The sequence below is a fragment of the Oncorhynchus masou genome, chromosome 12 (assembly GCF_036934945.1).
Source record: "Oncorhynchus masou masou isolate Uvic2021 chromosome 12, UVic_Omas_1.1, whole genome shotgun sequence".
NCBI lineage: Eukaryota > Metazoa > Chordata > Actinopteri > Salmoniformes > Salmonidae > Oncorhynchus > Oncorhynchus masou.
Window position 1 is genome coordinate 75,559,755 of NC_088223.1, and position 14,687 is coordinate 75,574,441.

The 14,687-nt window shown below is 38.5% G+C and overlaps 1 protein-coding gene across 1 annotated transcript in view; it reads left to right on the top strand.

Moving 5' to 3' along the window:
- The first annotated feature begins 1,198 nt into the window (after nucleotides 1-1,198).
- Nucleotides 1,199-14,687, top strand: part of LOC135550818 (opioid-binding protein/cell adhesion molecule-like) — a 329,729-nt gene continuing 316,240 nt past the window's right edge. The window contains exon 1 of the mRNA XM_064981949.1: nucleotides 1,199-1,516. Within this exon, the coding sequence (XP_064838021.1) occupies nucleotides 1,456-1,516 (61 nt within the window). The 5' untranslated portion in view covers nucleotides 1,199-1,455. The remainder of the gene's footprint in view (nucleotides 1,517-14,687) is intronic.

Genomic DNA, 14,687 nt, shown 5'->3' on the forward strand with positions numbered 1-14,687 from the left:
ATGGTGATGGGCGATGGCTCCATACACAGGGATGGAAATTAAAACGAGCTAGCCCGTTGCTAGTACTTTTCAGACCGGACTAGAAAGTGCCTCAGCAGCCCACCAGCTAGAGAAATTTGGTATTTTCAAATATCGCATGGCACAGATTTTGGACCTCGGCTAGTACAAATTGCAGCTTGCCAGTGCGTAAAATCCTCAGGTTCAATCCCTGTCCATACTACACTGTAATTGGATAGCTTGAAATGAAACATGATCAAAATCAAATACATGTTCTGTAGTATATGCTTATGACTATGTTCTTCAATTGCAATAAATAGAGATTCTCAGAATATAATGAAAAGGGATAGAATTATCAATTTGGGATCTAACAGGGACTTTCACTCACACATTGAATGGCTAATTTCAAATACCCAATTAAATTAAAGGCAGATGAGACCTGTAAATGTATTAATAGGTTACACATGTCACGTCCTGACCTTAGTTCCTTTTTTATGTCTCTGTTTTAGTTTGGTCAGGGTGTGAGTTGGGATGGGCATTCAATGTTTTTGTTCTATGTTTTGTATTTCTGCTTTTGGCCTGGTATGGTTCCCAATCAGAGGCAGCTGTCAATCGTTGTCTCTGATTGAGAACCATACTTAGGTAGCCTGTGTTCCCACTATGATTGGGGGTAGTTGTTTTCTGTTTTGTGTATTCACCTGACAGAACTGTTTCATTTCTTCCATTCACTTTGTTATTTTGTTTCGTGTGTTCAGTCTAATAAATTAACATGGACACTTACCACGCTGCATATTGGTCCGATCCTTCCTACTCCTCATCAGACAACAAAGAGATTGGTTACACAAACTGGTCAGTCTGGGCAAGGAATGCTGACCCAGTTTTAACAATGTAACATTGTTTTACAGCATCAATTCATAACAACAAGATGTACACATGTCGTCTAGTAAAATTAAAGATACTTTAATAGAAAATTACTCACCCAGTAAAATACCACTTCAGTAAAAGTCTGAAAGTATTTGGTTTTAAATATACTTAAGTATCAAATGTAAATGTAATTGCTAAAATATACTTAAGTATCGAAAGTATAAATTTTTTCACATTCCTTAGATTAAGCAAGCCAGATGGCACTGACAGTCAAAAGCTTCGGGCCAATAGAGGGAGAGCAGAGACAGACCACCCCTCTCCCTCGGCTTGCTCCCTGTGTATGTGTGAGTGAGAATACTGAATGAGGACTCGGTCGCTGCATGCTGCCACAATTTGCAGTGGATTTAAATAACCTTCAGCACAGAGAACACCAGAGTCGAAGGAAAAACTCAGATATTGTAGATTTACGAAAGAGAGCAAAACATCACTGTCTTGTTGTCTGTGTTCCTGTTAGAAAATACACTACTATAATACAAGAAGACGGCGAAGAAGAAGCACAAGTGTTCAACGGTGTCAACAGATTAAATTGGAAGAATGTATAATTCTATGTGTTTCCTCATCCTGTCATGGGTGTTCGCTCTGCTCGTGTTCCCAGGTAAGACTACTCTCCCTCTCTTTTTCTTTCTCACCATCTACAGCTCTCTTGCTTGTGTATTGGTACTAATGTTGCAAAGTGATAAACCGTAGCAACAGAGTTCTACGGGGAGCTACATTTGACAATCACACACTGTCTCACTCTCCCCTCTCTCTCTCTCCCAAGAATTGGTCTGTTACTGTCCATATATGTTGTTGTAAAATATTCAGATGAAATACAATGGAAGAAAGTGGTCCAGGCATTGTTGATTCTACTAAAAATCTTTGGTCTTAGGTCAAGGAGATACTTGCTCAATTTTGTGTCCTCACAAGCTCCCAAAGCTTTGCCAAAACTTGCTTCCATTGGGTTTTGATGTAGACAGAAACTAACGTAAAGAAAAGCTTGCATTGGCAACAGCATACAGTGCAGAAAACCAGTTTTGTCCCATTTTGAACCTAGCCAAGGAAATTAATATTGATCATTCTGGGGCCATGTCGAAGGAGAAGCCTATATTCTCCAGGGTAACGGAACCGCTTTTTTCACACCATGACTTCAAGGTCTGGATAATTTGTGTCGGTCGCAGCTAGACGTGCAGCGTTTGTGAGTGACTTTGACATGTTAATCAACAGAGAGGAGAGTGTGTGTTTCATAATTGATGTTCAGGGAAAGAGAGTCTATGACTACAATTGGAAAGTGGCACATTTCTATTTGAATTGATTTACTTCTGTTAATGGATATGTTACTGGAGCAAAATTCTACATTTCTGAAAATTGTGTAGGTCATATTTTTCAGGATTAGCCCAATGTAGTACATTATCCAAACAATCCTCATATACCACATTGTACCTACTTCCTCACGCACGCACACACACACACACTTCTAAAAGTCATGCACAAGCTGAAACAGTTACATTGCAGGGGTGTATCCGAGCTTGCACTGGATAAAGACGCAGCAAAGCCAGGACAGTTAGCAATGCAGATGGCATGTGGTGGCCCTACTCACCAAGAGCTTTGGGGTCAATAGCAATCCGGCATGACTAACAGACTCCATATGTTCCACGTTGACATCATAGGGCCTATAGTAGGGGCACCGCCCGCCACTGGGACAATGACATCAGGAGAACACTGCTGTCTAGGCAGTGCAGTCACTCAAATGGAGACTCAAAGTGGGTATGGTGTTGTACAATATTGAAGGGTCCTTTTTGATACTCTTCTAGCCAAATGGGTGGATTATTCATATGCCACTGTAACTATGGCTATTGATTTTTGGATGTTGAATGATACGCTAAGGCATGGACACTCAGACTACTCCATGGACTGTAAGACTTCTCCATGGACCCTATGACTCCTCCATGGACCCTAAGACTCCCACAGAAATAGCAGGATATTTTATACTCCTGGCCAACAACAAGCTACTGACATAATCTTATGGAAAATCTACAGTGTCCTGGTCTTTCAAATGCCGGCACACCTACCCATAGCTCACCATGTATTATAGAAATTAAAGATTTAAATGTCAATGCACCGTGATTAACATGAATTCAACAACTCAACTAGGACCACTTCTTTGAATGAGATGTAGTCAAAAATGTGTATGGTCATACTTTGGTAGAAACACTGAATAAGCTAAATCTGTGTGCTCTGTCCCTACAGTACCATTACTATTGTACTCTCTCCGTCACAGCCCAGAGCAGGTTACATCCTTGTCAAAGTTCATCAAATCAACCAGCTTCATAAACAGTACAAGCGCACTGGGCCATTCACAAATGTATGAAGGACTCTGTCTGCTAAGGTCAATGTGGCATCCATTTTGTATTTTTGCACTCAATCAATAGTATTGTGTACTGTATATCATTTGGCATAGATTTCTATTGCTTCTCTGTGTCTACTTGTTTTATACTACATCTTAGCCGAAATACACTGAAATGTAGTCTATACTCCCTCAATGTATGAAACTGACCCTAGTTAGTATTTTTAGGAGTTGTCTATGTTCCTTTTCTGCTGATAATGTTGATGTTGGTTGCATTGGATATTGCCTGGAAGACCTTGTGGGAAACACTGGTCACTTCCCTCAAGATGGGAATGATTGAAGGAAATTGATGTGATTTCCTGTAGAATCCAGGACCTGTCATATCGAGTAACTGTGATTAGACACGAGAGACCACATTACTTAAATTAGGACTGGACAATCTGACCAAAATATCATATTACAGAATTTTTCTAATTTCTGATGGTATAACGGTATTAGATGGTATTTTATGTTTCTGAATAGAAAAAGTTGTAAATATACATTATGGGTAGTGCATAACTCTAGGATGGCAACAATGGATTGTAAGTGGTTTTAATGGGCTTTTTCAATTCTGACTTGTTTTATAGTGGTCATCCAAACTTTAACCAAAAATAATAGGAGTGCAAACCTGACAATTAAGTATTCAGTCCTATTTGTATAGCATTTCATAGGAATCAAAGTATATTTTGCAGCCTCAAACTCTGGTGCTTCCCAATGGTTTACATTTGCATAGTTATTGGTTCAATTCCAGAATTCACTTGTAATTCCTTAATTTCCTGCACTCATTTGTTCTAATTTACATACGGTGTCACAATTTTTTAGCCTTCTGTTTTTTACTTGTTGTGCTAGCAACAGAGAAGGTAGAGAATCCTCCATAATCTAGCAGTGCTCAGCTGTTAGCAGTCTTTTACCACTGGAAAAAAAACGGATGACTGATGTTTTTTTGATTCATTACACAATTGTTGCATATAACAATTCAAACATTAAAATAACTTTATAGAAGGTACTGTTGATAAAATACACACCGGTGTGTAGATCAATGCCGGTGTATATAGTCAAATACATTATACCGCCCAGCCCTGAGTAAATGACTACAGACTGACTATAAGGTGCCACGCAGTGCATTCGTAAGTGTTTCGCAAACCACCTGTCTATATGGTCCTTGCAGGAAGCTTTCATAATATGTATGAGTGGGAAGATTAATATGATCCCATTAAAGTTTGGGGTTCTCTTGTTAATTTTCATACAGTAATGCGTTTGACTTGCCGGCTGATTCACAAAGCATTCTTATCAATTGTGCACACTCGATGCAATTCATTATCTTCGACAGCTCTGTGCGACTGGAGCACAATGTTTTGTTCTCTCAGCTATTTGTAAGATAATGAGCCTTGAAATAACAGCGTCTCAAATGTACAAACACATCTAATGAAGACTTTTAAAAGGGCACGTGTGGAATTCTCCGGTGCGCATTTACTCAGAAATGTGTCTGACTGATTATTTTGAACACACAAAGAGATATGTTCATCGTATTCATCCTTGCCTCAATTACAGGGTGATGTATAGAGCCCAACAGTGTACACGTCATAATACCCATAAAACCTAGCAGGCAAACACGGAAATGGTTCCAGTCGTTTTTTCAACACATATAAGGTCTGTGTTTCATGTCGGCTTTCCCTGGTGTAACGCTTTTATAACCATGCAAATCTCTCTTGGACAAGGTGACTTTTAATCAATATATTAATCTATATTTATCTTTAGATTTGAACATGTGAATTAGCAGGAAAGTTGACATCATGCAAGGCTGCAAATCCCTGAAAGCTCCTGCACGTCATTTCTAGCTACTAGCTACCTTGATCCAAAACAAAATATATATTGAACATTTTCATTTACTGTTTCATATTTTATTTAAATAATAATCATTGGCTTATATTATGCATTTGGTCGTGTCTTGTATAGAATACTATCCTAAATCTTTGCCAAGAAAATAGCTAGCTAGCTATCTAGATGATATTAGCAATATACCCTTATTTTACCAGATCCATTTCTCCTTCAGCCTTTTATAAATAACATATAAACATCTCACTTGAAGTAAAGATTAAATGTATTAATTTATTCATGCCACAAACCTGCGACATCGAAGAACACCATATGAACTATTATTACCATCCAAGAGCTCAGAGATTATTTTGCTTTTCCATTTTAGGAATCAGAACAGCTCAAATAACACAAAATATAAAACAGCATATTGTGATTTTCGGTGGGTGAGTTACAAATGGAGAAACAACTGGATGTTTTAGGTAGGTTTAATATAAAATACTAGGTCAACTCCAGCAGATTGAGAAACACACTTACCAAACTCTAAACAAGGAAGCCATGCCTAAACGCAGCTATATCAACATCCTTCTTGTCTATTAAATAGATCTATGTTTATGCTGTCAATTGTGAGCAGAACATTTACCATACATTGTCTGAACCTCAGAAAAAAACAGGAGGATGACAGAGATACAATGGGGGGAAAAGGTAACAAAAACTACACCATAACACTTTTAAATGTGTTACTGAGTCTAGATGTTATCAAATCAGGAGAAGAACAAGTGAAAGAAGCATAATAGGGAAAATAAACAAGGTAGGGTGGGTTTATAGAGATGATGGATAAACATAAAATGTGGTGCTGGTGTGCTTCTGCACCCCTTTCAAGGTCAGTCATTGTCACATATTTCATGTCCAGTCATATTCGGGGTCACAGTGGGGTCACATACTCGGGGTCACATTCCATCTCAGTTGCAAGCATTGGAATCGTGGTCATTGTGTATCTGTGAATCACAACAATTAAAACGATGAGTGATCACAGAATTTACCAAAATTGAGCCATAAACAATACAACTTTAGCATCGAGGACAGCATTTTGTTGACAACATGGTGGTTTACACAAAGTCTACCGTGTGTGAATGATGAAAGAATCTTACCCCAGCTGTACAGTAGGTCCAATAGAGAGTGTGTGGTCACCTAAGGATGAACATCAGCCAGTATTGGGATCATTGGAGATTTGGGATGTTTGCTCTCAAACTTCTCCTTGAACGTCTTGGGGTCTGCGTCCATAAAGGTCAAGTACAAAATGGAGGAAGTTAACAATCTGTGGCTTAGATTGAATTCAAAGTTGACACAAATGATAAATTAAGCAATACAATGCAAAACACTTCTGCACATGTGAAAGACTAACACACAGGCCAGTACAATACCCTACACAGCAAGAGGAACCTAAAGGAGCATACAGTACCAACCAATAGTACTCACTCGACAGACAGGTGTGGACCAGTGCTGCCTTGGCTGCAGTCTTCTGGTCAGCAGCTGCTCCAATAGCAGCCACCGCTTTGGCATCAGTCAAGAAGATCAACTTGAGGATAATGAGACGCTAGCGTCCCAAGTGGCCAATAGCCTCGGGAAATGCAGAGCACCAAATTCAAATAAAACGCGTTAAAACTCAAACTTTCATTAAATCACACATGCAGGGTACTCAATTAAAGCTACACTCGTTGTGAATCCAGCCAACATGTCAGATTTTTAAAATGCTTTTCGGTGAAAGCATGAGAAGCTATTATCTGATAGCATGCACCCACCTGAACCAACTGAACCAGTTGTAAACAAAAGAACTAGCGTAGCAGGTGCTACACAAAACGCTGAAATAAAATATAAAACATGCATCAAATTGTAGACGGGGCAATCTGTATTCAATAGAGCAAGTAAACAAAACATGCACAATTTTCCCTATTGTGTAACTATCAACAGTGTGACGTTGTTCCAGGATGTGCCTCTTCTTCGTTTCACCAATGATTAACTTCAACCAATTCCAAAGACTGGTTACATCCCTTGGAAGTCGTAGGAACTGTAAAATGGTCGCTATGAAATTTCCCTTGGCAAAGACAACTGAGGGAACGGTCAGAGGAGAAAAAAAAGAACAGTTTTTCCTCTGGGTTTTGCCTGCTACATAAGTTCTGTTATAGTCACAGACATGATTGATCCAGTGTTTTCTATCCAAACCTACTAATCATATGCATCTAATATATTCCTGGCATGAGTAGCAGGAAGTTGAAATTGTGTACGCTATTTATCCAAAAGTGGAAATGCTGCCCCCTATACCTTAAGTTGTGGAGCGTGCGTTATATAATATTAGGTAGCCAGTAGCCTAGTGGTTAGAGCGTTGGGCCAGTAACCGGAAGGTTGCTGGATTGAATCCCCAGCTGACAAGGTAAAAATGTTTGTTCTGCCCCTGAGCAAGGCAGTTAACTCACTGTTCACCGAAGATGTGGATGTCACTAAGGCAGCCCCCCGCACCTCTCTGATTTGTAGGGGCTGGGTTAAATGCAGAAGACATTTCAGTTGAATACATTCATTTGGATAGACTAGTGTCATGACGTTGCCCTCTTTGGGTACAGCAAGCCCCACCCCCCCTCTCCCTGTCTCCTACACACAGGCTGCTGTGGTCAGAGAGAGGTAGTAAATTCCTGGAGGAGATTATCTCCTCATGGCCACAGTATAGAGACAGAGTGAACTTTCATAGAGAACAAAGGAATTTCTTCCGAACAACATTTATGTTCTGGAGAAGGTTTAAAAGATCGGTGAAGAATCCAGCTACGAACTGGTCCGTTTTGTACAATTTGGTGAAACTCAGGGAAAGCAATACGACCACATTACCATAATGCTGTTTATGTAATAGCCTCAGATATTAGGTTTACATCTAATCGTTGTATTAGATGAATGAGGATGATACTGTTTGTAAAATTGTGTAATGTGATTTCGGACTGTTTAATGAAGGAAACTACAATTCCCTTTTGAGTAAACTAAATCAGAGGACCGCCCATGAGCCCAGTTAGGGTCGGGCATCCTGGGACAGGCCCTTTTCTGCAACTCCCGAATAAAACCCCCACTTTGAGAATTTCTCAACAGACCATGTTTCCCTCAATTACGAGAGGACAAAGGTTGCAGACCAGCTTACCTCGATAACGAGAGAGGCAAGGTTTGAGTAGATTGCTGAATCTTTTAACCATACAACATGGTTAAACTCTTAGACTATCGATACCGACAGAATAAGAACAAGTCTTTGATATTAATTACAAGTCTGCAGCTAGGAATTCGGTATCATTGAACGCGAAGACCGACAACCGCTGAAACATCTATCCATAATGACATGAATGAATGTCACTCTGAACTATCCCTTCTAACCACAGACAAACTCTCCAACAGTGTAACAGATTTCCTCCTCTTCGTCTGAAGAGGTGTAACAAGGATCGGACCAATACGCAGTGGTAAGTGGCCATGTTTTAATAGAAAATACTGAACATGACACAAATACAAAGTGAAATGGAAACAAACCAGTCCCGTGTGGTACAAACACTGACACAGGAAACAATCACCCACAAAATAACCAAAGAATATGGCTGCCTAAATATGGTTCCAAATCAGTGACAACAATATACACCTGCCTCTAATTGAGAACCAATCTAGGCAACCATAGACCTACATAAACACCTAGATGGACACAACTCCATGAATCTACAAAAAACCCTAGCCAATACAAACAACCTATATGAGACAAAAACACACATATCACCCATGTCACACCCTGACCTAACCAAAATAATAAAGAAAACAAAGAATACTAAGGTCAGGGCGAGACAAACAGAAACAAACTTTTCAACAGAGACCCCGATGACACACTGAACGTAAATATATATATTGATTGCAATTGTTCCCGGATGAGTGAGCGTTCATGTGCAAAGGATTAGCATTTCAATTGTAATAATTATCAACTGTGTGTTGTCTTATCTCAGTCGACCCCCACTTCCCTTTTTTACACCAAGCCGCGATGCCAGTTTATCCCACTAGGGAAACTCCGCTATCATTTCCTTGTAACTATCTACTGTTTGTTTAAGCATTTCTGTGAATTACTTAGTTAGTAAATAAATTATTTAAGACAAGTGATGTATGGATGACTCATAGTGAAGACTGGTTTCATGCAGATAACCAACAATTTACGACGTTTGGAATGAGACTATCGAGAGGTAAAATGAATAATTCATTAATTCAGAAGACTATTGATCAGATATGAAAATATCTCAAAAGATGTATTAGGAAAATTATAATTTTGTAATCTGAATATTTTCCTTGGTGACTCGACTTCCAAGTTAATTACAGTTACATAATTAATCAGTTTAATCACGTAATAATAATTACAGAGTTATTTGATAAAGATTAATATTCAGTTTATTGATAGTAAAGACACGACACTAGGTATCGCCCCTTTCCCTGAACACAGTAATTCTACCTCAAATGTGTGCATACCAATTCATTTAAAACCAACCATAGCAGGTAGGACTTAATAAGGTTACAAAACCTTGCCTACTAGCTATTCGAATGGTCTATTGTCCAGAGGGTAGCAACAAACAGATTAATGTCTTCCCGCAGTAAAGTAAGCACACTGTTTGTTCAAGAGGATGCTAATCAGTCCATATCTGAAACATATCAAAAAGCCAAATCAAAATAATACAGCTACCTAGGGTAGCTACAAGTCAAGTAGCACTTGAAGTAGGCTACTGTTAGCAGTTGATGTTATTCTTCAAAAACACAGACCCTAAAGCAAATCAGGAGGAGAAAATATATTTATTCAAAGAGAACAAATCATAGTTGTTATGCTGGAAAGTAGATGGCAGATGTTCATTCTTCCCTGTCCTCAATGGTTTATCCCCTGAACAAAGAGACAGAATGTAGTTTATACCCCAACCCTAGCCTGTGGTTGACCAAATAGAATTCCTTACAGTAAAATTGGGAACATGGCCAAATAACAAGTATCCCGTTTCAGGCTTAATGTATAGACAATTCAGACCAACGAGAACTTGCAACATGTAGCTATGAACTTCCCGTGTCCCTGCCCCATTTATCTTCAGTTCCCCATTACAGAAACAACTAATTCAATTGATCATGAATTCCCTCTAGACTTTAGTCCTCTGCATTGTGTATTTATCATCAAATATTCTTACACTCCCCTTAAACCATTTAAAAAAGAAATATACTTAATGTATTTTTAGAAAACAGAATAGAAAATATAAAAGAAATAGACAGTATGGAAAAATTAGCTGTAAATATAAAATCATCCACATTTAACACCTTGCATTTTGTCGTGGAAATACTAATCAATTATGGGGAGAGACAAGGTCAGAATATCACCAATATCACCAACCAGAATATTACTTCATTCAAAACTTATTAATAACATTGATTAATTATTGCAATAATGAAGCTGGTCGACGAACCACCCCTAGATGATTTGTTGAGAGCCCAATGAGCGGTTTTGAGCCACAGCATTTTATAGCAAAGTATATCCTCCTGAATGTTCATGACAAACAATAGATGTATGGAATAGATCACACGGTTAGGATTCATATGAAAGATACTAATAATGCACAGCAGACAGTATCTGCTGTAAAGACTGTTCTCATTGTGTAGAAACACATACCCAAGCCATCTCTCCCTGGTACCTTCCAGCACTCAAACACCAACTCATGCTATGGAATGCGGTCTTTAGGCTTTTATCACCGAAGGCATCGTAAATCCACTGTCAGCATTTAGCCCCCAGCGGCCCAACTCAGAAGACCACACACAGATGAGTGTTCTAAAAACTATATTCTACTCCATAAAACAACCATTTGATGCTATAACAGTATGTTAACATAATCTTGTAATTTCGCACTCACATTCCCACATTTTGAGAAATCTCTCAACTAAAAGAAAATTACAAGATTTAAAAACATGAATTCACACGTAGAATACATATAAGGCATCAAACAACTTTTAACCTTTCTGGCACAGTTCCGCTAGCGACCGACCTCGACAACATCCGGTGAAATTGCAGAGCACAAAATTCAAATTACAGACATAGTAATATTTAACATTCATGAAAATAAAAGTGTCATACATCAAAATAAAACTTAACTCCTTGTTAATCCAGCTGCTGTGTCAGATTTCAAAAAGGCCTTACGGCGAAAGCACACCATGCGATAATCTGAGGACAGCGCCCGCACACAAAAGCATTAAAAAGACATTTCAACCAGGCAGGTGCACCACGAAAGTCAAAAATAGCGATAAATAAATGCCTTACATTTGAAGATCTTCTTCTGTTGGCACTCCAAAAGGTCCCAGCTACAGTACAAATGGTCCTTTGGGTCCTTTTGTTCAATAAATTCAATAATCCACTCTGTTTCCCTCCCTTAAAATGCATACAAAATGAATCCCAAACGTTACCAATAAACTTCTCAAAACAAGTCAAACAAGGTTTATAATCAAATCTCAGGTACCCTAATATGTGAATAAACGATGAAATTTAAGACGGAGAATCATTATTGTCTTTACCGGAGATAAACAACAAAGAACGCGCTCTCATCCACGCGCATGAAAACACTTCCGCCAAAATGGGAGCCACTACATTCTAGCTCATTTTTCCAAAAACAAGCCTAAAACTCTTTCTAAAGACTGTTGACATCTAATGGAAGCCCTAGGAACTGCAATATGGGAGGTTATATTTTTTATGATTTGTTCTCGGGTTTTCGCCTGCCATATCAGTTCTATTATACTCAAACACATTATTTAACCTCTCTAGGGGGTGTGGGATGGTAGCGTCCCACCTGGCCAACATCCAGTGAAATTGCAGAGCACCAAATTAAAAAACAGAGATACTCATTAAAAAAATTCATAGAACATACAAGTGTTATACATAGGTTTAAAGATGGACTTCTTGTTAATCCAACCACGGTGTCAGATTTCAAAAAGGCTTTACAGCGAAAGCATACCATGCGATTATCTGAGAACAGCGCCCAACAGACAAATCATTACAATCAGTTACCAGCCAAGTAGAGGAGGTACACAAGTCAGAAATAGCGATAAAATTAATCACTTACCTTTGATGATCTTCATATGGTTGCACTCAAAAGACTCCCATTTACTCAATAAATGTTTGTTTTGTTTGATAAAGTCCCTCTTTATATCCAAAAACCTCAGTTTTGTTCGGTAATCCACAGCCTCGAAGGCAGTCACAACAGGCAGATGAAAAATCCGAAAAGTTCAGTAAAGTTTGTAGAAACATGTCAAATGATGTTTATAATCAATCCTCAGGTTGTTTTTAGTCATAATAATCAATAATATTTCAACCGGACAAAAGCATTGTCAATATAAAAGAAAAACAAGAAAGGCGCACAAAGAGTAAGAGTGGTCTTACTCCCTCATTTTTCAGAATACAAGCCTGAAACAATTTCTAAAGACCGTTGACATCCAGTGGAAGCCATAGGAAGTGCAATTTGAATCCTAAATCAATGGAATCTGTGTAGGCAGTCAATGGAATACTACAAACATTTTAAAAATCCCACTTCCTGGATGGATTCTTCTCAGATTTCTGCCTGCCATTTCAGTTCTGTTATACTCACAGTTTTAGAAACTTTGGAGTGTTTCCTATCCAAGTCTACTAATTATATGCATAGGCTAGCTTCTGGGCCTGAGTAGCAAGCAATTTACTTTGGGCACGTTTTAATCCAGAGGTGACAATAGTGCCCCCTACCCTAGTGAGGCTACCAGTTTTAGAATCTTTAGAGTGTGTTCTATCCAAATCTACCACTATATGCAAATCCTAGCTTCTGGGCCTGAGTAACAGGCAGTTTACCTTGGGCACGATTTTCATCCAGACGTCAAAATACTGCCCCTTAGCACAAAGAGGTTAACTCAAAGATATAGGAAAAAAATGACTTCCTTGCACTAGTATACTAATATTGTAAATTACCACCCGTTGGTTCATTGAGCCTTTAACCTTAATGTAAAATTAACCTTCATTGGGAATATAAACATTAAAATATCGTTAAGAAATGATCAGCAATTTAAATCAGAGTTTTTTCATCAATATGAAACAAAACATAATGTTGGTACTGAGCATACTCCCCTTGGTCAGCATAGTGGAAATAACTATTTCCATCACAGAAACTAAAATTAGAATCTTGTTGGACAAATCCAGGTAGAGAATCCCGGTTTAAGTGAAATATATTGCGTTGGTGCCTAATCAACATGACCAAGGACAAGCGTCATGATTTCACTTTTTATAAGGCAACTCCTATAGTCTCTTTGTGCCATTAGCACCATACCTGCTACAGTTCCTGAGTATTATCACTAACATCAAAATGTACTTTGGTAACAGATATAAGTCAAATAGATTCGGATCAGTTTCATTCTCGGGATCAAAGTGCCCCTCTCCATTCACCAGGGCATGCTGAGAATAGTGTCAAAATCTTTAGTTCACACAGTTACTCATGTCACAATTAGTACAACAACAATCAAAACAATCAATACCTAAAACATTAATTGCTTCACTCATATAGTTATTAACCCTGGGGCGGCAGGGTAGCCTAGTGGTTAGAGCGTTGGACTAGCAACCGGAAGGTTGCGAGTTCAAACCCCTGAGCTGACAAGGTACAAATCTGTCATGCTGCCCCTGAACAGGCAGTTAACCCACTGTTCCCAGGCCGTCATTGAAAATAAGAATTTGTTCTTAACTGACATGCCTGGTTAAATAAAGGTTAAAAAAAACTTAAATCAATTAGTCTGTTATTTTTTAAATCATTCAGTTTCCAAATCATAGTCATTAAAAATGTGGAATGACATTCTTCAGTGATTCACATTGGTGCTATGACTCAAAGTTAAAACCCTCAACTTAACACACATCAACACTGGCAGAATGTACATTTATATTAACCTCTCTGCGCACGGAACCCGTAGCGGGCTGCAATTCCACAACATACGGTGATCGCTACATAAATAATCATATTAAACATTCATGAAAATACAAGTGTCTCACATGTATCGAAAGCCTAGAATCTTGCTAATCCAACTGCGTTGTCAGATGTAAAAAAGGATTTACTGCGAAAAAATACGATGTGATTATCTGAGGATAGAGCCCCATGAAAAAAAAAACTATTTCAACCAGCACAGGCTAACAAAATCACAAATTGCATTAAAATAAATAATTTACCTTTGACGATCTTCGTCTGTTTGCAATCCCAATGCTCATTGTTACACAATGAATGATCTTTTGTTTGATAAAATCCGTTTTTATAGCCTACCACGAAACATTTTGTGAACCGCTTGTGTCGTGAATTCCATCTCGTTCCGTTTTCTACGACACCTTCGAGGGTAAATACCCACACAAAACGTGACTTTTCCAGTCATGTTTGGTTTCATTGCAATCAACTGGTTTGTTTGTAACACAACCAAACGTGATGGGCCATTTTGTGGGACGTATTGACTGAAATAAATCGATTTGAAGACAACAAGTAATGACATCGCTGTGCACCATGATATGACCACTGTTTCGTTG